This window comes from Narcine bancroftii, chromosome 2, assembly GCF_036971445.1.
Source record: "Narcine bancroftii isolate sNarBan1 chromosome 2, sNarBan1.hap1, whole genome shotgun sequence".
NCBI classification, from domain to species: domain Eukaryota; kingdom Metazoa; phylum Chordata; class Chondrichthyes; order Torpediniformes; family Narcinidae; genus Narcine; species Narcine bancroftii.
This window is the reverse complement of record NC_091470.1, coordinates 153,820,630-153,848,043: the sequence shown is the minus strand read 5'-3', so window position 1 is coordinate 153,848,043 and position 27,414 is coordinate 153,820,630. Positions and strand designations below refer to the sequence as shown.

The 27,414-nt window shown below is 42.5% G+C and overlaps 1 protein-coding gene across 2 annotated transcripts; it reads right to left on the bottom strand.

Annotated features, from left to right (window-relative positions):
* Window positions 1-1,823: 1,823 nt before the first annotated feature.
* mrps16 (mitochondrial ribosomal protein S16) lies at window positions 1,824-8,228 on the bottom strand. Of its 2 annotated transcripts, none has more exons than XM_069918641.1 (4): window positions 8,162-8,228; window positions 6,578-6,614; window positions 3,029-3,289; window positions 1,824-2,155 (listed from the first exon to the last, which is right to left on the bottom strand). In XM_069918641.1, the coding sequence occupies exons 2-4, from the start codon at window positions 6,588-6,590 to the stop codon at window positions 2,016-2,018; spliced, it is 414 nt and encodes a 137-aa protein (XP_069774742.1). In that variant the 5' UTR covers window positions 6,591-6,614; window positions 8,162-8,228; the 3' UTR covers window positions 1,824-2,015. The 2 variants fall into 2 exon arrangements, with proteins under 2 accessions (XP_069774742.1, XP_069774743.1); XM_069918642.1 differs by lacking the exon at window positions 8,162-8,228 and adding an exon at window positions 8,027-8,150.
* Between the last annotated feature and the right edge of the window lie 19,186 nt (window positions 8,229-27,414).

The following is a 27,414-nucleotide window of genomic DNA, read 5'->3' as shown; positions in this document are numbered from 1 at the left end:
GACTGAGGTGCGGCTGATAACAAACACAGCATCGATATCCAATACTTCAATGAACTTTGCACGAAGGAGGCAAGTTAGTGAGCAGCCCAATCACACCTCAATGGCAAAATTGAAATGAGTCATTGCCAGCTGACATCTGTGGAACCTGTATCATGATGGCTAGGTTTCTATGTTTTGGGGTTGATAGCAATATCTTACAGCCTGAACCTAAAGGCAAAGCGGAAACTCAGGTTGGATGCAGAGGGAGAAAACAGTTGTGATGTTTAATCATGTTCATCCCTAGAGACAGTGTTGACATTCATCACAAAACAACAGGTCTAGTTGTTAAGTAGCAGCATGACATGGTTATTGATTATTTCCACTCTGGAAGCAGATGCATGAGGAGGTGGGAGTACATTGGCATGCATTTCTTTGGCTTGGCTTCACGGACGAAGATTTATGGAGGGGGTAAGAAGTCCACGTCAGCTGCAGGCTCGTTTGTGGCTGACAAGTCCGAAGCGGGACAGGCAGACACGATTGCAGCGATTGCAGGGGAAAATTGGTTGGTTGGGGTTGGGTGTTGGGTTTTTCCTCCTTTGCCTTTTGTCAGTGAGGTGGGCTCTGCGGTCTTCTTCAAAGGAGGTTGCTGCCCGCCAAACTGTGAGGCGCCAAGATGCACGGTTTGAGGCGTTATCAGCCCACTGGCGGTGGTCAATGTGGCAGGCACCAAGAGATTTCTTTAGGCAGTCCTTGTACCTTTTCTTTGGTGCACCTCTGTCACGGTGGCCAGTGGAGAGCTCGCCATATAACACGATCTTGGGAAGGCGATGGTCCTCCATTCTGGAGACGTGACCCATCCAGCGCAGCTGGATCTTCAGCAGCGTGGACTCGATGCTGTCGACCTCTGCCATCTCGAGTACTTCGACGTTAGGGATGTAAGCGCTCCAATGGATGTTGAGGATGGAGCGGAGACAACGCTGGTGGAAGCGTTCTAGGAGTCGTAGGTGGTGCCGGTAGAGGACCCATGATTCGGAGCCGAATCATTTAAGGAAGAACAAAATAAACATACATTTGAGAAAAGAAGATGCTGAGAATTTAGCCAAAGGTGAGAAAAAACTTGCAAGGAACATAAATCTCCTGTTGCAAATAGCATATTTTTATGCTACAATTATGTCTTTTCTATACATTACACTGTCCATACTTATATCTATCCATGGCTTCATGTACTATCCCACCAAGATCACTCATAAATTGGAGGAACAGCACCTGATTTTCTGACTGGTCACTCTCCATTCCCGTCAGCTCTCCGACCCGTTCCCTCCCTATTCATCTAGCCATCCCTCTAACTCTTGCTTGCTGCTGTGTCATCCCTCCCTTCTTCACCTATTACCTCCTGCCTTTGTGACCACACTCCTCATCCTGACATTTTTATTCAATTGCCTACCGACATTTTTCCATATCTTAATGAAGGACTCCAGCCCGAAATGTCAGTTATGTATTTTGATCTTTGGTATATATAGGACACTGTTTGACCTGCTGAGTTTTTCCAGCATTGTCTTTTTACTTCAAACACAGCGTCTGCAGACTTTCATGTTTTACTCCTGTCCTTTGATATCAGTAACACAGATTGAGCCAAGGATTCGTTCAAGAGCTGAAGAACATCAGTCTGGAATCTCAAAGAATTAACATTGAGTGGAAAATGTTTCTTCCATAGTCCTCATGTAAAGTGAGAGAAACATACAGAGGTTACATGATAAATAAAACATGCCATTCCCATCTTACATTGCACCATGCCATTCTGACTGGTATTAACGCAAGGATAAAATATATTGAGACACACAATATGAAAGGACACAGGTTTTAATGTGCTATTCTTATAGTCCATTGGTAAGACTGGTAATAATTCCGGCAGCAGAATTGTTTGATACTTCAGGCTAAATCAGCTGTGACCTCTCCTCAGCTTGTTAGACAAGACTCAGTAATGCATTGTTGACTGTAACTGTCCCTCTCCTGGAGTCTCCTGCTGACCCCAGCATTTATGTAATTGGTTCCTCATCCGCTGAAATATTCACAGGCGCTTCTTCCGGTGCGGCTTGTGCTTTTAAAGCTTGCTCCTTGTGAAATCTTTCTGCATTGGTTATCGTCATGGGGTGCAGAGGGAAAAAGCCAGACAGACCTAGTTAACACAAAGGGGACAGATAAGCATTCGTAACACCTGTAGTTCTCAATGATTGAGATTCACTGCACTAGACTAAAGCTGTATTTCTAGTTTCTCAGAGTCACACTGTATGGGAACAGGCTTTTCAATTCACCAAATCCTTGCCAACAATCAATCATCCTTTTAACTAATTGCATTTTACTCAGGTCTAGATTCTACCATTGACCTACATGTTGGGGACAATATAAATTGGCTAACTAGCCTGCTAAGCTGCCTTTCTTTGGGGAAGCTATAGCAAGACAATTAAAACAGATGAAACCTAGAGGAAGCCCTTGTCATATAGTGTGAAGTTCACTCAGACAACACTGGAGGTCAGCATTCAAGCTGGGTCACTGCAGCCACAGAAGCAACAGTTCTACCAGCTGAGCTCTCCTTGAACATGTTAAACCCGCACTCATTGGATCATGTCACAAAACCACTGGCACCTGGTTGTCTTTCGGAATTGAGACATTTGGTGAGTTTGACCATTAGAGAAGAGGCCCTTCCCTGCCTGCCTGTCCAATCGGATAGTGATCTGTCAGGGACTACATATAGGACTAGCCAGAGCCATTAGATGCTTAATTTAGAAGCAAGTAAAATAGCTTCCAGCTTCCCTGGTGTCAGAGTGCAATATGGTACTGCCTGTTGTAGCTCAGAGCCACATTGAAACATGTACTAGCCTCTGCTTGTGGGGATGGCACAGTAGCTACCTTGGTATACTTGACAGCTGATATACTGAACATCTTCTCTCCAATAGGGTGAATGGTCCGTCTTCAAACCCCAGACCCTTCTGTAAAGTAGAAGACTAACTCCAAAAATTAGGAAGGTTAAAGATGTGAGGGACACTTTTACCTAGCAGCTTAGCGGCTGGCTTTGTCATCTGTGCACCACAGCCCAACCAGTACTTGATCCTGTCCAAGTTCAAACTGACCAGCTTCTCATTGAAGACATTGGGCATGGGGTCATATGAGCCCAGCTGCTCCAAGTACTTCCCATCCCTTGCCCGCTTGTTGTGCGCAGCGACAATCTTGTAGAACGGGCGATTAGTGCAGCCACCCAGGGCAAGGCGGATACACACATACCCCTTGTGATAGTATTTCTGCAAAATCGGAGCTGAAAAAGAAATGACACAAATTCTTCAGCCAATTCAGTATCAGGATCAGTCACGATGAGGTAATTCAGAACTCTGCACACTGTGTATAGAGGTGAAAGAAACACACATACATGAAGGAAAACTGAGGGGTGACTGGATGGGATAGTCCAAAGGCAGAAATGTCCAGCCAACTTTCAAAGGATGGAGAGGCAAACATTTATGGGAGTTATAGGCAGCTTGTCTCAGCAGCAGTGCTCAGAAAGTACTCTGCAGCATTCTTGAGAGCTGCACATGAGAGCATCCTTCAGATGGGTCACAGACTGAGGCCTCAGCTCAATAGCTGACAATCCCATGGCCATGAATGTTCAATCCTGACCAATTTTTAACCTCGATCAACACCAAAAACAATTTAAATGGGCAATTCAACTTGTTTTTCCAAATGCGATCTTGCTCTTTCCAAAAAAGTACGATACTTCCTGACTTACAAATGTAATCGGTCGTATCTCAAAATGGATGCAAATCAGAATTTTGCCCAAGTGTGTGGAGTACTGAAGACTTAAAGCAAACATTTTAATCAAATGTTGTATTTGACAAACTATAACAGGGTTACAGGGCATATAAGAGCCAAAATGTCTGTACTTACTCTGTTAAGTCGGCATCCAGGGTCCATAGGATGGGCGTGGCCATCTTGATTCCTGCGTGCATGAGCGCATATTCAGTTGACGCTTATACACTAGGTTCACGTATTGGAGTTAGGTTGGTGCATGCATAAGCCCTAACTCTGACAATATTGAATTTGCTCCCTTAACTCTTGCGCATACACCAACCAAATTCCAATACATGAACCCAGAGTGCATGCACACAGGAATCAAGATGGCTGCGCCCAGCCTATGGACCCCAAGACACTGATTAACAAAGTAAGTATGCACATTTTGGCTATTACACACCTTGTATCCCTGTTATAGTTTGTCAAATACAACGTAAATCCCGTAAATTTTATATTTTTTCTTATATATATTTTCTAAAAATTCGGTAATATGTGTGGATGGACTCAAGTCGCATAGGTTGCAAGTCGAGGAATACTTGTACAGTAAAACCCTGGTATCCAGAATTCAAACAAACAAGCAGCCTCAAGCAACCAAGAAAACGAGGAAAATAAATTTTAAAAATTAAAATAAATAAGAATAAAATAATAGGTAGAAATATTATCAATTTAAAATTGTAAAAGTAAATATTCTTTGAAGTAACACATAAACCTTTTGTGAAGATGGGAGCAAATATTCAGTCAGCGGAGTGCCTTAGTGGTGCTTTCCTCATAGCAACTGTTTGAATAAAGTTAGAACTATCGAACATTATAGCATAGAAATAAGCCCCTTCAGCCTTTCTAGTCTGTGCCGAACCTTTTTTTGCCTAGTCCCACTGACCTGCACCCAGTCCATAGCCCTCCATACCTTTTCCTTCCATGTATCTGTTCAAATTGTTAAATGTTAAAAATGAGGCCGCATTCACCACTTCAGCTGGCAGCTCGTTCCATGCTCCTCATGTTCTCCCAAACTTTTCCCTTTATGTGTGACCTTGTCAAAGGCCTTACTAAAGTCCATCCCAGCCTTTTCTTCATCAAATTTCCTGGTAAACTCCTCAAAAAACTCTACAAGATTGGTTAAACATAACCTACCATGCACAAAGCCATGTTGACTATCCCTAATCAGCTTCTGGCTATCCAAATAATTGTATATCCAATATCTTAGAACATCTTCCATTAATTTACCTATTTCTGACGTTAGGCTCACCGACCTATAATTTCCAGGGTTGCTTTTGGAGCATTTTTTAAACAATGGTACAATGTGAGCTACCCTCCAATCCTCCAGTACCACACCCGTGGCTAAGGACATTTTAAATATTTCTGCCAGAGCCCCTACAATTTTCTACACTAACCTCCCTCAAGGTCCAGGGGAATATCTTGTTAGGCCCAGGATTTATCCACCCTTATTTGCTTTAAGACAGCAAGCACTTCCTCTTCTTTAATCTGTATGTTTCATTACCTCACTGTTTGTTTTCCTTACTTCCCACAACTCTGTGCCTGTTTCTGAGTGAATACTGATGGAAAAAAAATTGATCTCCCCATCTCTTTTGGCTCTATACAAACAGTATAAAATTGCATACAGTTGTGTGAAACAGCAATGGTGTTGGCTAGGATGAATAGCTGGTTGATGCCACTCGCTACTGGGGTGACTCTCTTAAAGCATTTCCTTATTCATGGTTACTACAAGTCACCCTGGTCAGAGGCTTTATCTGTGAACTTTAGTTGGGTGGGGGGGGGGGGTTAATTATCTATAAAGTTACTGTTTGCCTTTCAGGTAGCTCCATGGAGGGGGAAGAACCTGTAGATGCAGCAACAGTGAAAATGTTTTCAAAGAATGTGACTGAAAATAAAGCAAAAAGCTTTAAGGTTTCATATATTGAAGTGAAGTTTGTTCAATGTTAGTATAGTATTTTTTTTAAATCTTTTAAGCTGTTTATTCTTAACGCTGGTGAATTCGGCATTATAAGAGTAAGTCTCAGGCAACCGGAAAATACACTTATAACCATCTGGCATCCTCATAGGTACCGGAAACCAGGGATTTTAAAATAATTATTGCCTGGAAAGCATTTTCAGATCCGATAAACTGGCACACAATTAAAGCCATTTCAGATACAAGGGAGCACTGACAGTGGAGAAAATTGGGGAAAAGATCAAAGAGACTGAGAAATAGTGGTGACAGATAGGGATAGTGCAAGAGAGCACACAAACTGCAGAACTTCAAGTAACTCAAATATCAGAAAGCGTTCAAGGGTCCAGCAAAGGTTCATTTTCTTCAGATCGACATCTCAGTGGTTGGGAGTAAGCAGAGGGATGAACAGAAAATAGAGGGATGGAAAACTACACACGTGATGTGAGAACAAATACTAGTGAAATAAATTCTCCTCAGTCAAAAGCCAAGAAATGAGAATGTTGAGGCAGCATCAGATGCACAAGGCTACGAAAAATGTGAGTCAACTAGAAGTGCAACATGGAAATTTGTGCTCTGGTAGGAAGCCATGATGGTTGCAAAGGCCATGGCCACTGCCCCTATACAGGCAGGGTTGGATCCAGGAAAGGGTGAATACCATACATCATGGATGTTTTCAGGAACAGAATGAGGTTAAGAAGTGCTTTTGCAGGGATACCTAGCATCAGTGGTCGAACACTACAACAGAATTAAACTCTTTCTGAGAAAGCTAGCAGCTATGAGACCAAAATGAAAGAAACTCTGTTCAACCATACTTACAGAGATGCACCATGATTTTGCTCTTCCAATTTTATTCCTAAGGAAAGATAAAAATCAATAAAAATAAATTGACATCTTGTATTTGAGTTGCATTAACTTCTGGGAAAACTAGAAAGGGTGAATAGGTAGAAACAGTTTCTGTTAGCAGAGAGGAGGTTGTAATGGCTTTATTTTGGCCAGCAGCTGTAAATTTATCTGATGTTTTCCCATTGTTCATGTGTAAAGGTGTCGGTGTTTATACTTTACCTTATTTTCTCTCCATTGTTCCCATCCTGAACTTATCCTTTTTTTAAAGAAAAAATTCCCCACAACCAAGCTCTTCCCTCAAGTAGGAATAGATCGATAGCTAAAAGCCAACCTGTTTGTCCCCATTCCATTACCAACGAAGGACAATGAGATTTACTTTAGCCCCAAACACTCTTTCCAGAAGACATCAGTTAACTCAGCCCAGATCAGACTTGAATACTTCTGTACCATGCTATGCAATCTAATTGAAAAATTCTGTTGCATATACCCAGAGTTCTATTACACTAATGACAACACTTAAACTACTTATTCAAGAAACTCTTTAAAATGCTGTTTATGACAATTGTCGTTGTAGATACATTTCCCTCGAAAGCCAGATGTGCAATACTTTTTGCATTCGAAGAATATTACAGCACAAAATAAGTAATTCATACCACTGAGATGATGTTGTTCTTTGAAAGTCTAGTAATTCCAAACCCTCTAATCTTTCCTTATAACCTGAAAATATATTCCTATGAACATTCACATTCAAACCAATGATGTAAATGGTTTTTAGGATCTGGCGATTGCCAACAAGCATTTATCGCCAATCCCTAATTGCCATTGAGATGATGGTGATGGGCCACTGTCGTGAACCACTGCAGCTCTGGTGGGGATTTTCTTATACCCTTGTTCCTTGTCTTTATTTGTATCAGAGATCATGGTTTAGGAAGGTTATGTTGTTATAACCAAGGTGAATAACTATTCTGCATTTTATAGATGTTACACACAACAGCTATTGTGTATCACTGGTAGAGTGTAAAAACGTTCAGTATGATTGACGTGATGACAAGTAGGCTGCTTTTGACTGGTTGGAGTTAATCTTCTTAAGTGTTTCTCCTTCCTCTGGGCTAGTAGATTGGATAATACTCCCAATTTATCCTTTGTAGATTGTGGAAAGGCTTTGGGTGTCAGTAAGTCAAATGCTGCAGGACGCCTGTTCCCTAACTACGCTAGGCCAGTTTCTCCCCAATCTTAGCGGAGGGGAGCCATGGTAGTGACATTGAATGTCGAGAGTAAATGTTTACATGATCACTGTTCGAGATAGTCATTGAACCAGTGATTCGAAAACAAAGAGCAGTGGCGCCAGAAGGGAATAATGGGTCCCTATCGGACGGGGGAGAGGGGGAATCCCACTGCAGCCCATCAACCCAGAGCGCACACCTTCCAGGTTGATACATCCGACGACAAACTAACGGGAAAGACTCAATGCCCGTGAACCTTTCTCTTCCGCGCGCTTCGATCGGGCCGTCCCTTCCCCGCCCACAACGACCGCTCTCCTCCGGCCACCGGTTTTACCTTCAACACCCCTCTCAAACCTAAGGCGTGGGCGACGCCATCTTGTCGCGCTCTCACCCGGAAGTCAAACCCTGATGCGAACATGTCAATCACTTGGGATGTAACTGGGGGAGTGGAGTAGAAGTTCAAGCAGCTTTTGTAAAGGCACTAGACACGCGGTACTGGTATTATTTATAATGTAGGCTATATCACAGTAAGAGTGATGAGCCAACGTTATTATATTATTAGCGTTGGAAGAGAAATTCGTTTTGAAGAACTGGTCAACATTTCTCATTCTTTGCGGGGTAATTTGTGAGTTAAATATTTTCCCAGCACGGGAACTGACCGCTGCTTCTCCACTTTGAGCAGTCAAGTGAGGGATTTGCATTTGTTTGAGGCCATTCTTTAATCATTTGCTCTGCCCATCTGGTGCAAGAGTTTGTTTAAGTCTGACGTTGAGCATGCAAACAGCCTTTAGGAGCTGAGTGAGTATTAAAATGACCTTAATGCTCGGGATGTTGGCATGGGAAATGATACTACCTGCACATCTGCCCTGGTCCCCTCCACACCCACGAGCAACAAGATCAGAATTCCATTTGTCCTCACTGACCACTCCACCAGTTTCTGCATCCAACACATCCTCCACCATTCCTGCCACCTACTACGTGATCCCACCACCAGACATATATTCCCCTCTCCATGTAACACAGAGACTGCTCCCTCTGTGACTTCCTCGTCCATTCCTCCCTCCCTACCAATCACTCCCTTGGCACCTACCCCTGTGACTGCAGGAGGTGATCCACTTGAGCCCACACCTCCTCCCTCAACACCATTTGGGGCGCCAAACAGTCCTTCCAAGTTCATTTGTGAATCTGCAGGGGTCACCTATTGCATCTGGTGCTCCCGTTGTGGTCGTCTCTACATTGGAGAGACTAGATCTAGACTGAGAGATTGCTTTGTTGAGCACCTCGGCTCTGTCCACTGCAATAGTGTGGATTTCCCTGTGGCCACCCATTTCAATTCTCTGTTCCCATTCCCTTGCAGACATGTTTTTCCATGGTCTCGTGCACCGTCAGACAAAGTGGAGGAACAATGCCTCATCTTCTGTCTGGGTCCCATACAACTAGATGGCAGTAACAGCAACTTCTCTAGTTTTTTTTTAAACTTTATTTATTCATTCAAAAAACAAATAGTACATAACATATGTCACATTTGTGGCCCGAAATGTGAAGTTAATAAAACATCGAACACAAGTTTTATCAGGTAAACTTCTCAGTGTCTTTATTCTCCCGTTTCCTTTGTTCTCCTGCTTGTGCTCTTATCTCTCTCTCATACCACGTGACTTCCGGTACATCTCATACATATTCATTATCATGACATCCCTCCTTTAATCAGAAATAAACTTTACCTTCACTTACCGATATCCCTCGGAAACCTACAAACATCGTAACTAATGGTAATACTATAACTCAACTACATAAAATTTACTTCCTACAGCACTCATACATGCACTTTATGATATAAGATTAAAATACTGTCCCAAAGTTCTTATTAAAACTATGGCACAAAGTTTTCGTATCGTTTGGCATTTTCCGGTTTCGTTTCGGCCTGCCTGCGATATTGTCGTCGCTTCTCGGTTGTTCTCTCTCAGTGTCGGAAATACTGCTCGCCACGGCTTCGAGTGTTTCTGGCGCTCTAGTCACTTCATTAGGAGTGCAGGTAACTGCCTCTGGAACATCATCAAGTCTCTCAGTTTCAGCATCTCGTATTGGCCTTTCAACCTCTTCGCTCGATGTATCTCTGGACTGGTACCTTTTTACACCTGATACATTTCTCTTATACAGGACTCCAGTCGGAGACTTGACTGTCACCATACTGCCACTTCTGGATACGACAGTATAGGGTTGATGGTAATAAGGTGTGTCTAGCTTACCACCAGTTTCATGCCTCACTAGAACATTATCTCCTGGCATGATGTCTGAGTACTTGGCTCCACATTTCGAATCTGTGTACAGCTTTGCTGCACCTTTCTTTTCAGCATCGTGGACCCTCATCTCTTGGTCATCTCGGATTTCCTTTATTTCTGGCATTTTTGTGCGGATTTTTCTCCCAAAAAATGCTTCTGCAGGACTTTTTCCAGTGGTTGCATGAGGCGTTGCTCGATAGACAGCCACATAAGATAGCAATGCTTCTCGCCAATTTTGTCCTTCAGCGTGTGCAATCCTCAATCGTTTTTCAATGGATTGATTTTGTCTCTCTACTTCTCCGTTGGCTTGCGGCCATTTCGGAGTTACTTTATGATGGTGGATACCTGTGGTCCTCATGTATTCCGCAAATGTCTCTGAAATGAATTGTGGACCATTGTCAGAGTATAATGTAACAGGTAATCCATATCTTGCGAATATCTCTGCTAACGCTTGTATTGTTTTTTCAGTGGTTGTGGACTTCAACACCACGTACTCATAGTATCTGCTGTAGTAATCTATCACTACCATAATTGATTCACCCGTCGGTAAAGGTCCAAGAAAATCAACAGCTACGTCGATCCATGGTCCTGTCAGGAGTTGCGTACTCCGGATCAGTTCTGGCGGATTACTCCTACTTGTGATTTGACATCCGTGACAAGTTTTAACAAATTTCTCTGCGTCTTTATCACAACCTGGCCACCATACCTTGGTCCTGAGGTTTTGCTTGGTACCAACAATGCCTAGGTGTCCTTCATGCGCTAAGGATACGATCTTCGGTCTCAATCTTTGTGGTATCACCAATCTGCAACCTCTTAATATACACTGTCCGATGCAACAAAGTTCGTCTCTAATGGGAATGTAAGCCTTGTGAGTACACTTGTCCCATTGTCCACTCTGTATGCATTCTCTTACTTCCCTGAGTTCTGGATCACGTTCGGATTCTCTCTCGACCTCCTTCGTAGTCACAGCTTTCGGTGTCAACTGAATAGCTACGAAGCGTACAAAGCTCTCTGTTTCTGTTCCCAATTCTGACTTGGATTGTGGACCACCATCCTTCACCAATCTGGACAGCGGATCTGCAATGTTTGTTTTCCCTGCAATGTGGATTACTTTATATTTGTAGGGTTGTAGTCTGAGTACCCATCTCTCTATTCTGGCACATGGTTTGGATCTAGGTGCATAGATCACCTCTAATGGCTTATGATCTGTGATGAGTTCAAATTCAATGCCGTATAAATATGCATGGAACCTCTCACAGGCCCATACAAGTCCGAGTGCTTCTTTCTCTGTCTGAAAGTATCTTCTTTCCACATCTGATAACGATCTGCTGGCATAGGCAATGATTCTTGGTCCTCCATCATGCATCTGGACCAACATGGCTCCTAAACCAACCGGGCTGGCATCCGCTATGACTTTGGTTGATGCCGCCGGATCGTAATATCCAAGAGTTTTTGCATCTGTCAGGCTTTGTTTCAGCGCTCTGAACGCTTTCTTCTGCTCAGATCCAAAATGAAATGGTATACCTTTCCTGGTTAGTTTCCTTAGTGGTTCTGCCACTGTAGCGAAATTAGGAATGAACTTTGCACAAAAATTGACCAATCCCAGGAAACTCCTCACCTCTGTTGCGTTCTGAGGTGCACGTGCCTCTTCAATAGCTTTCACCTTGGCCTCTGCAGGGTTTAGTCCTTCCCATGTAAGTCTATGTCCCATGAAGTCCATTTCTGACACACCGAACTGGCACTTGTTTCCATTCACGGTAAGGCCTGCCTCCTGTAGTCTAGATAGTACACGCCTCAACCGTTTGTCATGCACTTCCTTCGTTGGTGCATGGACTATGATGTCGTCAGAAATGTTGGCAACTCCAGGAATGCCTTGAATCACTCGATGGATTTCATACTGGTAGATCTCCGAAGCTGCATTAATTCCAAATGATAATCTCTTGTAACGATACAATCCACAGTGAGTCACAAATGTTGTTACATCTCGGGAACCTGGATCCAGCTCTAATTGATGATAGCCCCATTTCAGATCAATTTTTGAGAATATCTTACTGGTAGTTAGTTCTTGAAGTATTTCCTCCACTGTTGGTATAGGGTGTCGTTCTCTAATTATAGCTTTATTGGCCATTCTCATGTCAACACACAGTCTTATGTCACCCTTTGGTTTGGGCACAATCACTACGGGACTGACCCATTGTGTCGAATGTTCCACCGGTTCAATAATGTCTTGTTCGATCAATTCTTTAATTTTGGCTTCGACTTTCCCACGAAGTCCAAACGGAGTTCAGCGCATTGGTTGTGCCTTGGGTTTGACCGTTTCATCTACCGCTAGCTTCAATTGTCGACCTTTCAGCTTTCCTACTCCTTGGAAGACTGCGGGGAATTCTTGCTTCATATCCTCGTATGACTGAATTGAATTGACACAAGCTCCAATATGAAGTATTGCCAGGTCTTGCGCTGTGCTTCTACTCAGCAATGGTTCTCCCCTCTCTTCTATGACCATAAACTCTGCTTCGGTGTACTTATCTCCCGCTTCAACAGTTGCAGCAAAACATCCAATGGTCTGCAATGGCTTGGTTGCTGTGTATGGATACAGTTTCTTGGAACACTTCTTTGAGGTACAGATGATCTTTTTCCTTTTCAACTTCTCCCATAAATGTCGATCAATCACATTACTGTCACTGCCTGAGTCTACAATGACCTGCACTGTTACTCCACCAATGATCACTGGGACCTTCTCATGACGTACATCATTCAATGTAAATTGGTAACAACTCTGTTCCTCCTGGGTATCATCATTGTCACCGTCTATCTGGCGAATGGTATCTTTCTTTCCAGGATACTTTCCTTTCCCCCAGGCTTTGCCTTTGGAAGTTGTACTCTTCCTCTTCTGGTCTGCATTGGACTTGCTTTTGCACTTCTTTGCAAAGTGGTCCTTACCTCCACACTTTCTGCAAACTTTGCCTTTGGCCGGGCAATATGGGTCTTTTCCAAAGTGACCTCGGTATCCACATCTATAACACTCCACGTCCTGTGTTGGCGTATATCTTGGCTGGTTATGGTGATGTGAGAGCCTCTTAATTTGCTGGCTTGAGTTGTCTTTCAGGGTCATGGTATGAAATTGCCCTTCAACAGCCTCTAATGCAGCAGCAATGGCTAAAGCGTCGGTGAGTTCCAACTCACTCCCTCTTTCCAGTAGACGTCTTCTGAGTTTATCTGATCTGCAGTGCTGTACGACTTGATCCAATAATTGGTTGTCCAAATCAGCTGGCATGTAATTACATCCAATAGCTAGCTGGTGTAGTCTCGTCACGTACTGAGCAATTGTCTGGCCATCTTCTTGTCTCGTTCTCCGAAACAAATGGCGTTGAAATGTAGCATTTGGTGTCATAGAAGCAACGCCCTCCTCTGCGCTTTTTGTTCAACCGTACCGGTATCTAGAAATAGGCCACGACTGTCGGCGTAGGATTCAAATTCTTCCAGCCATGCCTTCCACTTCACACTTACAGTGCTTGCATCACCAGTCGGGTCAAAATGAGCAATTCCACTATGTGTTAGAAAGTCACCGTCTTCCCCAGCCATGAGGAAATATTCCAGCCCCAAAAGTACTAAGCAAAGAGAAAATTCTTATCACCTTGAAGTTGTCTGTAATCCTCTGTAATCTTGTTTAGTCTTTAATTTTCTTCAAGCTTCTTTCATCCTCGTCGCCAATGTCACATTTGTGGCCCGAAATGTGAAGTTAATAAAACATTAAACATAAGTTTTATCAGGTAAACTTCTCAGTGTCTTTATTCTCCCGTTTCCTTTGTTCTCCTGCTTGTGCTCTTATCTCTCTCTCATACCACGTGACTTCCGGTACATCTCATACATATTCATTATCATGACAACATATACAACAATTAACCATAAACATGAACATTATTTTTTATATAGAAAAGAAAAAAAAAGAAAAGAACCCTCCCCCCTTCAGCCAACTCTCCTAAGGAGAGCCATAAAGAAAGAAAAAAAATTAAAGAAAAATTAAACATACATATTGATCTAATCAATATAAATTGAAATGTAAATATTCTGAGTATAACAACCACTTATTAATAAAAAAACTATAATTATCACACGAAACGTAATTTTTTCCATTATTAAACAATATTTAATCTCATTATGCCATCTATTAATATCAATCATATATCTTTCCACATACTAGCAATACATTTTTTCACTACAGATAAAGCTAAATATACAAAAGCAAGTTGAAACTTATCTAATCCCAAACCTTTCAAAGGTTGCAAACTACCCAATAAAAATACTGTCGGATCTAAAAGTATTTTAATCTTATACAGGTATTCTAAAAACAATTGAATTTTCTTCCAAAAAGATTGTTTATGTATACATGACCAAACAGCATGAAAAAAAGTTCCAACAGAATTACCACATCTAAAACACAAATCTGATTCATGAAAACCATACTTTTTAAATTTTTCAGGTGTTAAGTAACAAATTTATATTCCATCTAAACAAAAATTGATGTATTTCAAATTCAGAAATATTTGCCATCTCAATTTTGGCCCAACTAGGAGGCCGTTCCAAATCCATCAATGAACTAATAAATTTAAGTTGGGCTGCTTCATAATAATTTTGAAAATGTGGTAAACGTAATCCCCCTAACTCATATTTCCAAGTTAATTTATTCAAAGCTACTCTCGAAAATTTACCTCTCCATAAAAACTCCCTAGCCATTTTATTCAAATCTCAAAAAAAATATAACTTCTCTAGCTTTCTTTAAAATTGCAACCCCCCCCCCCCCCATCTTCTTCCCCTGTCTCATTTCAAAGAGCAAAAATCTATTCTCACCTTTCCTCATCATATCCAATTATCACCTTTTGCCCGTTGGTCTTTACTCCTCCGCTTCCCATTCTTCCCCCTTTCTTTCCCCAATCTTTAATTCAGACTCTGGCTTTCTTCACTCATGCCTTGAAGAAAGGCTCAGGCCCAAATCATCAATATATCTTTACCTCCTATGGATGCCTCGAGACAGGCTGAGTTCCTCCAACATTTCTGTGTTTTGAGAATATGTTTAGAGATATAGTACAGTAACAGACACTTCCTTCCTACGAGTCCATGCCACCCAAATGCACCCATGTGACCAATTAACTTACAAACCCTGTTTGCCTTTGGAATGTTGGAAGAAGCCGGAGCACCCGAAGGAAAATGCGAGAAGTTTGCTAGGATGAGGTACATCATGGTGAGAAAGAATGGGGAAAAAATGTGACATTTAAGATAAATTTGGACACTTACATGGATGGGAGGGGTATGGAGGGTTATGGGCTGGGTGCAAATCAGTGGAGTGAGGCAGAATAATAGTTCAGCACAGACTAGAAGGGCTGAAGGCCCTGTATTCTATGCTGTAATGTTCTATGGTGATCCACTGAGATTAGTTCTGTTCGTAAGGATAATGACTCACTGCCACCTTGAGGCAAATGTAAGAAGGAGACAAATTTCTATGGATAACTAAATTTGAAGAGAAAACTCTACATTCCTTCATGCTTTAACTTTAAAATTATTTGCGTTTGACTGAGGATTCCTGGTCCACAATGAGAATGAGTGTAGACCATTTATAACAGAAGCAAGGATAAATTTCTTCAGCAGTGAACATTTGGAATTCTCTACTCCAAGGGGTATTAAAGCCCAGTTATTGTATTCATTCAAAGCATAGAAATCTAGGGGCATGGCGATAATGCAGGAAAATGGAACTGAGGTAAAGGATCAACTTGGTGAATAGCAGAGTGGGCTTGAAGAACCAATTGAGCAACTCCTACTTCGTTTTCTTATGTTGGCAAGGATTTCCTTGCTATATTCTTTCTTTATTTCAACCATTTTTTGTTGTGTTTACTGAGAATCTAATTTTACAAATCCAAGATAATCGTGCACAGGGATTGTAAATTTCATTTAGGAGCTCAGATTTATTATAACACAATGAGAACAGCTTCTGCTATTTTGACCATGGCCACAGGATGGCTCTCTGTGAATACCACAATTTTCTGAATATGGGGTTGATATTTATTCTACTTGACCTATTCTGCATGAAGCTCTTTCTGCCCTCTCCTCGTGTACACCTAGATCAGGTACGGAAATGTTTGGTTTCCAATTGAGTAAACCTCCCCCGGACCCGAGGCCAATTAGTGGGAGACAGCTGTATGAAGCATATGGAAGCTGAGAGCAGGTGGAGAAAAAAAAAATCCCATCAAAGATTCTTTGGACAGATATTACACAGGTTATAAAAAAAGCTCCTTCCACACTATTTTAATAGACACACTCAGGTTGCAGATGCCTTGGTTCATAAAACAAATCCAGAATATGTTTCATGAGTGAGTACAAAGTACACTGACCAATTATACAGTATCAGGGTAGCAACAGTCTGGTGAGGTACACAGTAAAGCTCTCTCATCAAACAGGGAAGCTATAGCAAGACAATTAAAACAGATGTATGAAAAAACTTAACAGGTGGGTTAGGAGATCTAATTTATTGCTGGTAGTAGGGGGTCTGTAATAGAATTCTTTCCCATTCCTGCACTAAGATCCTTCAACATTATCAAAATATTACTCAAAAGCAAATACATAGTGGAATCATTTAATTCGTTATCTGAACTGATCAAATCTTTAAGAAGGCTGCCCATTGTGTAGCAAATGGAAGTGAGCAAATCATATTGTCTGTACACCTGCTAATATTTTTCACAAATCTTTTGCAAGACACAGACTGTTACACGTTACAGAAAATGTACCCCTCAAAGGACAAAGATTTATAAACAGCTGTAAAACATATCAGTTCCTGAACACAAATAAAGAGAGCTATAGTAAAGAAAGTTGGTAATAGAGTAATTTTCTGATCAGGGCCCTATTGCATCTCAAAAGCTGATTGGTTACAGTGTAGTAACATTTGTTGTATTTATTGTTTCAAATAAATCCATCTCCCACAATTTGATTTTTAGCTAGGTTCAAATGAGCATCACACTCATGTCAGCTTTAGGTCTGTGGATAAAGTGTGCATGTGAAGTTGCATCAAAATGACCGTGTCAAGAAAGGACACCAGCCCATGTGTGCACACTGGTGTTTGTTCTCACCAGGAACTCCTCCCACACAAGTTCATGTCATACCACCAAACAGAAAAAGGTGTAGGCCAACTGGGCCTCCAAACTGCTCCACCAGTAAATACAATCATAGATACACCTCAACACCATATTCTCACTACCTCTCCCAACTCCTTAATGCTCCTATCTATCTCTTTTTAAAAATAAATTCAGTAACTTCCATATTTTTCATTCTTCTTTGGCTTGGCTTCGCGGACGAAGATTTATGGAGGGGGTAAGTGTCCACGTCAGCTGCAGGCTCGTTTGTGGCTGACAAGTCCGATGCGGGACAGGCAGACACGGTTGCAGCGGTTGCAGGGGAAAATTGGTTGGTTGGGTGTTGGGTTTTTCCTCCTTTGCCTTTTGTCAGTGAGGTGGGCTCTGCGGTCTTCTTCAAAGGAGGTTGCTGCCCGCCAAACTGTGAGGCGCCAAGATGCACGGTTTGAGGCGATATCAGCCCACTGGCAGTGGTCAACGTGGCAGGCACCAAGAGATTTCCTTAGGCAGTCCTTGTACCTTTTCTTTGGTGCACCTCTGTCACGGTGGCCAGTGGAGAGCTCGCCATATAACACGATCTTGGGAAGGCGATGGTCCTCCATTCTGGAGACGTGACCCACCCAGCGCAGCTGGATCTTCAGCAGCGTGGACTCGATGCTGTCGACCTCTGCCATCTCGAGTACTTCGATGTTAGGGATGAAAGCGCTCCAATGAATGTTGAGGATGGAGCGGAGACAACGCTGGTGGAAGCGTTCTAGGAGCCGTAGGTGATGCCGGTAGAGGACCCATGATTCGGAGCCGAACAGGAGTGTGGGTATGACAACGGCTCTGTATACGCTTATCTTTGTGAGGTTTTTCAGTTGGTTGTTTTTCCAGACTCTTTTGTGTAGTCTTCCAAAGGCGCTATTTGCCTTGGCGAGTCTGTTGTCTATCTCGTTGTCGATCCTTGCATCTGATGAAATGGTGCAGCCGAGATAGGTAAACTGGTTGACCGTTTTGAGTTTTGTGTGCCTGATGAAGATGTGGGGGGGCTGGTAGTCATGGTGGGGAGCTGGCTGATGAAGGACCTCAGTTTTCTTCAGGCTGACTTCCAGGCCAAACATTTTGGCAGTTTCCGCAAAACAGGACGTCAAGCGCTGAAGAGCTGGCTCTGAATGGGCAACTAAAGCGGCATCGTCTGCAAAGAGTAGTTCACGGACCAGTTTCTCTTGTGTCTTGGTGTGAGCTTGCAGGCGCCTCAGATTGAAGAGACTGCCATCCGTGCGGTACCGGATGTAAACAGCGTCTTCATTGTTGAGGTCTTTCATGCCTAATTACCCTGAGAAGGAGAAAATGGCACCATCTTAAACAATACATTTGTAAATGTTAACACGCAGATGGATATTTAGCAGGTTGCCCTCCTATCAATGAGCAGCTGGATATTTACCATGATCTGGCAGTTCTTTAGTTTGGATCACTGAAAATAATGTTTTAGTCTGAGGATTTTTGCACTGAATTCAAATTCTGAACCAGGCCTGATAGAAATTGATCTAATTGGTGTAATGTCCATAAGAACATAAGAAATAGAACCAGGAGTCAGCCATTTGGCCCATCTAGCCTGCTCTACCATTCAATGTGATCATGGCTGATCTGGTGATGGGCTCATCTCTCCCTACCTGCCTTTTCCCCATATCCATTAATTCTCTCTTACTATGTAAAAATCAATCTGACCTTGTTTCAAATATATTTACTGATGTCCCCATCACTGCTTTAATGGGCATAAATTCAGCACCACCTGGGAAAAGCAGTTTCTCCTCCATCCTAGTAATACCCTGAATCTTGAGGATCTTGAGGCTCAGTCCCCTAGTTCTTGTCTATGACTGAAGAAATTCTTACCTAACCTGGTCCTTTAGTGATTCCAGGCCCACACCAAGTCAGAATGGTCAATATAGGCGAGCCTTGTCCACATGCCCAAGAATGGAAGTAACTGCCTGGTTGGGACAACACCAGGAATTTTTTGTGCCTCTAACCAGCCTGATTTACAACCTGTTTGCTGTGCAGGGGCTGTTCCCACTTTCAGTGCGGATTGCCATCATCACCCCAGTTAGTGCATCCCATTGTCCCATTATTCTAGACATTATTCTAGAAATTATTCTTGCCTCACGTGTTTTCATTTGAGAAAACATATTGGGATATCATTATAATCATGTCTGTCAGGTTTCTGATTGGAAAATAAAATTGTTGGAGTTACTGCTTTAGACTGGTGACTGAGTGGCCTGATGCAAACTTACAAAGTGTGACCCAACAGTGTGCCTTGGCACTGGTTTGTGGCTCCATTAATATCACAAGCCCATGACATTGTGAATAAGACAAGGTTTCCTTTTATAGTCAAAGACCGATAGGATATTTTTGATTATTCTGTATCTTTTAGTGTGTGCAGAAAGCAAAGAAAGGAATTTTGAGGTTCTGATAAATAAGATGAAAGCTAGCCGTAATGCACAGCTTCTTCTCTCCATTTGTTTTGCACAGAATAGTGCAACCAATTTCACCATCAATTTAGCCCTTCTCTCCCTCACACACATCCATATTATTGTATAAATATGACTCCAACCACTGGAGAGTTTTCCCTTTGATTTCCATTGACTTCAGTATTACCAAATGCTATTTTCAATCAAATGCTAGCTTAATGTCAAGAGCAATCACTTCATCCTCACACAACACTCTCCTGGGGCCTGATCATTCAATAAAGCTTGTATTTACTGCCCATTGTTAATTGATGGTGAGATATGGATCTTAAGCATTTTGACCCAGCAGCAATGATGGATGAAATAAATTTCTAAGTCAGGATGATATGTTTTTTAGAGAGGAAGCAGCAAATTTTTAAGGTTCAGCTGGTGCTGTTGAAAGAAATATCAGTAAGTGGCTATTGGACACTTAGTGGGGTAGACACTGGATTCAGGTGTGTCAGATTGTGTATTTAACTAACTGTTTCCTTTGACATGGTGTTAAATTTATTGAATATCTTTGCAGCTACATTCATCCAGGCGAGGGGAGAGAGACAGACAGAGAGAACGTGTGTGAGGGTGTATTCGACCAGGCGAGAGGAGAGAGCGAGAGAGAGAGAGACAGACAGACAGACAGACAGACAGACAGACAGAACGTGTGTGAAGGTGTATTCGACCAGGCGAGGAGAGTGAGAGAGAGAGAGAGAGAGAGAGAGAGAGAGAGACAGACAGACAGACAGACAGACAGAGAGAACGAACGTGTGTGAGGGTGTATTCGACCAGGCGAAGGGAGAGAGAGAGAGAGAAAAAAACAGAGACAGAGAGAACACATATGAGGGTGTATTCATCCAGGCAAGGGGAAAGAGAGAGAGAGAGAGAGAGACAGAGAAACAGAGAGAACATGTGTGAGGGTGTATTCATCCAGGCAAGGGGAGAGAGAGACAGACAGAGAGAACGTATGAGAGGGTGTATTCATCCAGGTGAGGGGAGAGAGACAGACAGAGAGAACGTATGTGAGGGTGCATTTGACCAGGCGAGAGGAGAGAGAGACTGACAGAGAGAACGTGTGTGAGGGTGTATTCGACCAGGCAAGGGGGGAGAGAGAGAGACAGAAAGAACGTGTGTGTGGTTATGCTTGTGTTCAAGGGTGTGCTCCCATGTGTTCACCTGCTTCCTTTTTGAGAATAAGTTTAGATCTTGGATGATAACCCCTTGATTAGGCAGCTATCTCATTGCTTGGACTGACTCCTTGGCATGGAAGCCAGTGATTACATAATTTCACCCCAAAAAAATGGGTCAGAATCTTCAGAGGAAGGAGACATGTCCTTTTTCTGAAGTGAGAGGGAACAAATGCCAGTCCACAGAACGCGCACATCATGGGATCAGCTGAAAGTAAAGATTAAGTTTGCTTTTCATCTGGAGTATTTAGAAATTCAATGGCTGTGGTGTCTCAATAAATATCTAACTCAAGTGAGACTGATTCTGTGGTATTTAAGATGTTTACAGCTTTGGGAATAAACTGCCATTTTATCTTTAACTGCGTTTGAATGGTGTGACGGGATTGATGGTCCTTTTGTCACACTTTGTCATGTGGCATTTCTGCTGTTCCACAGCCGATTTTGATTTGTTTATTGTCGGGTTCAAGGAGTGGGCTCAGTCCTCAGGTGTGAAATTACAAGATGTTTTCAATTAAAGGAACACTGAGGAAAATAGGGATCTTAAAGAATTTGTTTATTTTAAAATGGAATAAACCAGCTTTCTACTGTATTTCATTATCTTGATGATCTCTCGTGGTCCCACTTTGGGGTTATGTTTACTTTTAATTCCTGGTATGTGTAAAGATAGTTGTTTTTTGCTGGTAAGCAGTTGGTTCATCAATTGGCTTCAGTTATTTTAAAAAGGGTAAGATAACACAAGGTTCCTGCTTCTAAATGAGTTTAATTTGTGCAATTATAGGATGTGGAAATTATTGATCATGCCAGCATTGATTGTCCATTCTTAATTGCTTCTGAACTGAGGAGGCAGTTAAAATCAATCACATTGGTAAGTTCTTGTCATGTAGGAGACTGAGTAAGAACGGTGAATTGAAAACTTGGGTGAATGATGCACTAACACCAACCTTGCACTTAATGTTACCAAAACCAAGGAGCTGATTGTTGAAATCAGGACGGGAAAGCCAGTGATCATAAAATCAAGTCATCTTTATTATCATTCAAATGATACTCACATGGTAAAGACGAGGTAGGATTTTTTTCAGGACCATGGAGTATATTTACATAAATATGTTAAACACATAAAGTATTAAATATTAAGACATATTGTAAGAGACCCCGGTACCAATATACTCTATGCACATATGTTCTGGGAATTCAGGAGTCTGATAGCCTGTGGGAAAAAACTGTTGCTCTTTCTGGACGTGTGGACCCTAGTGCTGCAGTACTTCCTACCAGATGGCAGAGGGTGAACAGCTTGCGTGAGGGTTGTGTGGAGTCCTGCACAATCTTTATTGTCTTTCGCCTGCATCAAATGTTGTAGATGTCCTTCATGGTAGGAAGAGGGTCACCAATGATCTTTTCCACTGACTTCACTATCCTCTGCAGGGTCTTGCGATCCGAGGAGATACAGCTAACAAACCAGGCAGTGATGCAGTTGCACAGGATGCTCACAATACATCCTCTGTAGAATGTAGTGAGGATGGGGGATGGGACATGAAGTTTCCTCAGCCTTCACAGGAAGTAAAGGCGCTGCTGGGCTTTCTTGTCTATGGAGCAGGTGTAAGAGGCGAGGTGAGATTCTCCGTGAAGTGCACTCCAAGGAACTTGATAGTCTTGACGACTCAACTGCGGAGCCGTCAATGATCTGCGGAGCGAGGTTCCCTGGGCCCTCTTGAAGTTGACAACCATCTCTTTTGTTTTTTTTACATTCAGATACAGGTTGTTGGCTCTGCACCAGTCGTTAGTGACTATATCTCATTTACATTTGTGGCCTTCCAATCTTTGAGAACCATGCCAGGGTCTATTGATACCTAGAAAATCAATTCCAATGCCTCCACAATCTCCAAATCCACCTCCTTCAGTGGGTGCACCTTATCTGGTCTGGGAGACTTATCTAACTTAAGACCTTTCGGATTTCTAAGAAAGATAGATGGTTCTGGAGGTTTGGAAGGTCGTAAATGTAGTTCCGCTGTTAAAGGAGGGAGGCAGAAAATAATAAATTATAGGGCTAATAGTCTGACGTCAGTAGTTAGAAAGTTATTGTTGATCCTCAAGGACAAGGCTAAGAAATACCTCGAGGTGTATTATAGGTCCAAGCCTATGAAGCTTTGGTTTCATGAAGGGAAGATCCTGCCTGACTAATTGTTTTTTTTTAAGAAATCTCAAGTAGGATGAACAAGGAAGAGATGTGTATTTAGATTTTCAAAAGGCCTTTGATAAAGTGCTGCATAAGAGACTGCTTTAATAAGATGAGAGCCCTTAGAATTATGGGAAAGATATTAGAATGAGTGGAGCATTGACTGATAGGCAGAAAGCAAAGGGTGGGAATAAAGGAATAAAGTTGGTTGCCGGATACTAGTGATGTTCCACAGGGGTCGGTGTGTAGATTGATCTGCTGGGCGTTGGCTGGAGGTGATTGCTATCATGGAGGGTCCATCAACACAATAACATAACATAACATAACAATTACAGCACGGAAACAGGCCATTAGGCCCTTCTAGTCCGCACCGAACCAAACACCCCTTTCTAGTCCCACCTCCCTGCACAAGGCCCATAACCCTCCATCTTCTTCTCATCCATATACCTGTCCAACCTTTTCTTAAATAATACAATTGACTCCGCCGCCACTATTTCTCCCGAAAGCTCATTCCACACGGCTACCACTCTCTGAGTAAAGAAGTTCCCCCTCATGTTACCTCTAAACCTCTGCCCCTTAATTCTTAACTCATGTCCTCTTGTTTTAATCTTTCCTCCTCTTAACGGAAATAGTCTATCCACATCCACTCTGTCTATCCCTTTCATAATCTTAAATACTTCTATCAAATCCCCTCTCAACCTTCTACGCTCCAAAGAATAAAGACCTAATCTATCCAATCTCTCCCTATACTCTAGATGCTTAAACCCAGGTAACATTCTGGTAAACCTTCTCTGCACTCTCTCCACTCTGTTTATATCCTTCCTATAATTAGGCGACCAGAACTGCACACAGAACTCCAAATTAGGCCGCACCAACGTCTTATACAATCTCAACATCACCTCCCAACTCCTATATTCCATGCAATGATTGATAAAGGCCAGCATACTAAAAGCCTTCTTCGCCACCATATTCACGTGAGTTTCTACCTTCAGGGAACGATGTACCGTTACTCCTAAATCTTTCTGCTCTTCTGTATTCATCAATGCTCTCCCATTTACCATGAATGTCCTATTCTGATTCTTCTTACCAAAATGAAGCACCTCACACTTATCAGCATTAAATTCCATCTGCCATTTTTCAGCCCACTTTTCTAAGCAGCCCAAATCCCTCTGCAATCCTTGAAAACCTTCTTCATTATCCACTATTCCACCTATCTTAGTATCGTCTGCATATTTACTAATCCAATTCACCACCCCATCATCTAGATCATTAATGTATATAAAGAACAACAATGGGCCCAATTTTTGTAATGAAGCAAGTTTTAAGTTGAAATTGATGGAAATGGCCAAGAAAACCAACAACTGCGCTGCTGCAAGAAAATTTGATGTACATGTGGTATTTTAAGAAAAATACCCAAAAGGCAATGTTCTTTTAGAGAAGGAATCACTCATTGGCCAGAGTTGACAAATCACGTTGCAGAATGGGTACATGAACATAGGCAAGATTGCTACAAAGTCCCACCCAGACCTCAGTAAAGATTTTGAGGGTACAGTAGGCTGGAGTAATCGTTTCATGAACAGGAACTATCTGGTATCACACCAAAAAAAATTGCACAGAAACTATCAAAAGATGTTGATCATAAAGTTGTAAGTTTTCACCAGTTCATTATATGTACCTGGCAGAAACACCAGTTTGCATTTGCAAATACTGGAAACATGGGCAAAACCCCCATGAATTTCAACATGATGGACAATAGAACAGTGGAATGGAAGTACATTAAAACTGTGCAAACCAGAAGTATAGGCCATGAAAGGACCAGGTTTACCATAGGGTTGTCGTGCATGGCCGACAGGACGAAATTAAGATCCATGGTAATCTTCAAACGCAAAATTAAACTGAAAATGAAATTTCTTACAGGTATTTTTGTACATTTTCATGAAAAAGAATAGATGGATAAAAATGGTGTAAAACTATGGATAGACAATATGTGGAACAGGTGGCAAAGAACGGAGTTTGCTGGTCTGGGATATATTTCGTAGCCACTTAACTGAGAAAACTAAAAGAAGACATAATGCTTACATGGTGGTTATCCCAGGTGGTTTGACATCTATATTGCAACTTCTCGATGTCTGCTTGAACAAGCCATTCAACGACCATGTGTGCAAAGAATGGAGAAAAGTCATTTACAAAGAGCAGGATAGTGCATGCTGTATCACTTGATGTACTGTGTAACTTCGTCCTTGAGGCATGAGACAAAGATAACATCAATTAAAAAGTGTGGTATCTCTTGTGCAGTTGATGGCATGAAAGATGATTTATTGTGGGACACTAATGACAAAGCTAAAACTGCCTCATCAGAGATGGACTGGGACCCATATGATGACTGTTTAAACAGTGAGAGTAGGGATGTGCTTGCTGCCATCTTTACCTCAGATGATGATAGCAAGAGTGTTTTTTTCAGACAATGAAAAGCATTTTGAAGGGTGCCAATTGTAGTGTGTTGTTTTCAATAAAAACCTCAATGAAAATCTGTCGCATTCAGGTTATTTTTTTGTTTTTCAAGGGTCAACTTGTATGCCGGATCAGTGTGCATTGGATTTTGAGCTGAATTTAAGTATATCTGGCATATGTTGACCGTTATTTTTTGAGTTTTTTTGGGTTTCTCGACTCAACCTATATGCCAAAATATATGGTAGGTGCCTCAAGACTCGCACCACCAGGTTCAGGAACAGCTGCTCCCCCTCCACCATCAGACTCCTCAACAACTGACTCAATCAGGGACTCATTCAAGGGCTCTTACTTTTTTTATGAGGTAAAATGAAACCCAACATGGCGGCCGCTCCCTGCGGACTGACAGACAGCGGAGCTTTAAGGACTCTTACTTGTGCACTTTATTGATTTTTTTAATTCTCTCTGTACTTTACAGTCAGTTTGTTTACATTCGTTATCTGTTTACAGTTCTTTATTTGTTGACGTATTCGCTGTGTACAGATTTTCTTTCTTCTTTTTCTTTTTCTTTGGCTTGGCTTCGCGGACGAAGATTTATGGAGGGGTATGTCCACGTCTGCTGTAGGCTCATTGGTGACTGACAAGTCCGATGCGGGACAGGCAGGCACAGTTGCAGCGGTTGCAAGGGAAAATTGGTTGGTTGGGGTTGGGTGTTGGGTTTTTCCTCCTTTGTCTTTTGTCAGTGAGGTGGGCTCTGCGGTCTTCTTCAAAGGAGGTTGCTGCCCGCCAAACTGTGAGGCACCAAGATGCACGGTTGGAGGCGATATCAGCCCACTGGCGGTGGTCAATGTGGCAGGCACCAAGAAATTTCTTTAAGCAGTCCTTGTACCTCTTCTTTGATGCACCTCTGTCTCGGTGGCCAGTGGAGAGCTCGCCATATAACACGATCTTGGGAAGGCGATGGTCCTCCATTCTGGAGATGTGACCCACCCAGCGCAGTTGGGTCTTCAGCAGCATGGATTCGATGCTTGCGGACTCTGCCAGCTCGAGTACTTCGATGTTGGTGATGAAGTCATTCCAATGAATGTTGAGGATGGAGCGGAGACAGTGCTGATGGAAGCGTTCTAGGAGCCGTAGGTGATGCTGGTAGAGGACCCATGATTCGGAGCTGAACAGGAGTGTGGGTATGACAACGGCTCTGTACATGCTGATCTTTGTGTGTTTCTTCAGGTGGTTGTTTTTCCAGACTCTTTTGTGTAGTCTTCCAAAGGCGCTATTTGCCTTGGCGAGTCTGTTGTCTATCTCTTTGTCAATCCTTGCATCAGATGAAATGATCCAGCCGAGGTAGGTAAACTGGTTGACCGTTTTGAGTTCTGTGTGCCCGATGGAAATGTTGGGGGGCTGGTAGTCATGGTGGGGAGCTGGCTGATGGAGGACCTCAGTTTTCTTCAGGCTGACTTCCAGGCCAAACATTTTGGCAGTTTCCGCAAAACAGGACGTCATGCGCTGGAGAGCTGGCTCTGAATGGGCAACTAAAGCAGCATCGTCTGCAAAGAGTAGTTCACGGACAAGTTGCTCTTGTGTCTTGGTGTGAGCTTGCAGGCGCCTCAGATTGAAGAGACTGCCATCCGTGCGGTACCGGATGTAAACAGCATCTTCATTGTTGAGGTCTTTCATGGCTTGTTTCAATATCACGCTGAAGAAGATAGTAAAGAGGGTTGGTGCGAGGACACAGCCTTGCTTCACGCCGCTGTCAATGGAGAAGGGTTCGGAGAGCTCATTGCTGTATCTGACCTGACCTTGTTGGTTTTCGTGCAGTTGGATAACCACGTTGAGGAACTTGGGGGGGCATCCGAGGCGCTCTAGTATTTGCCACGGTGTCAAAGGCTTTGGTGAGGTCAACAAAGG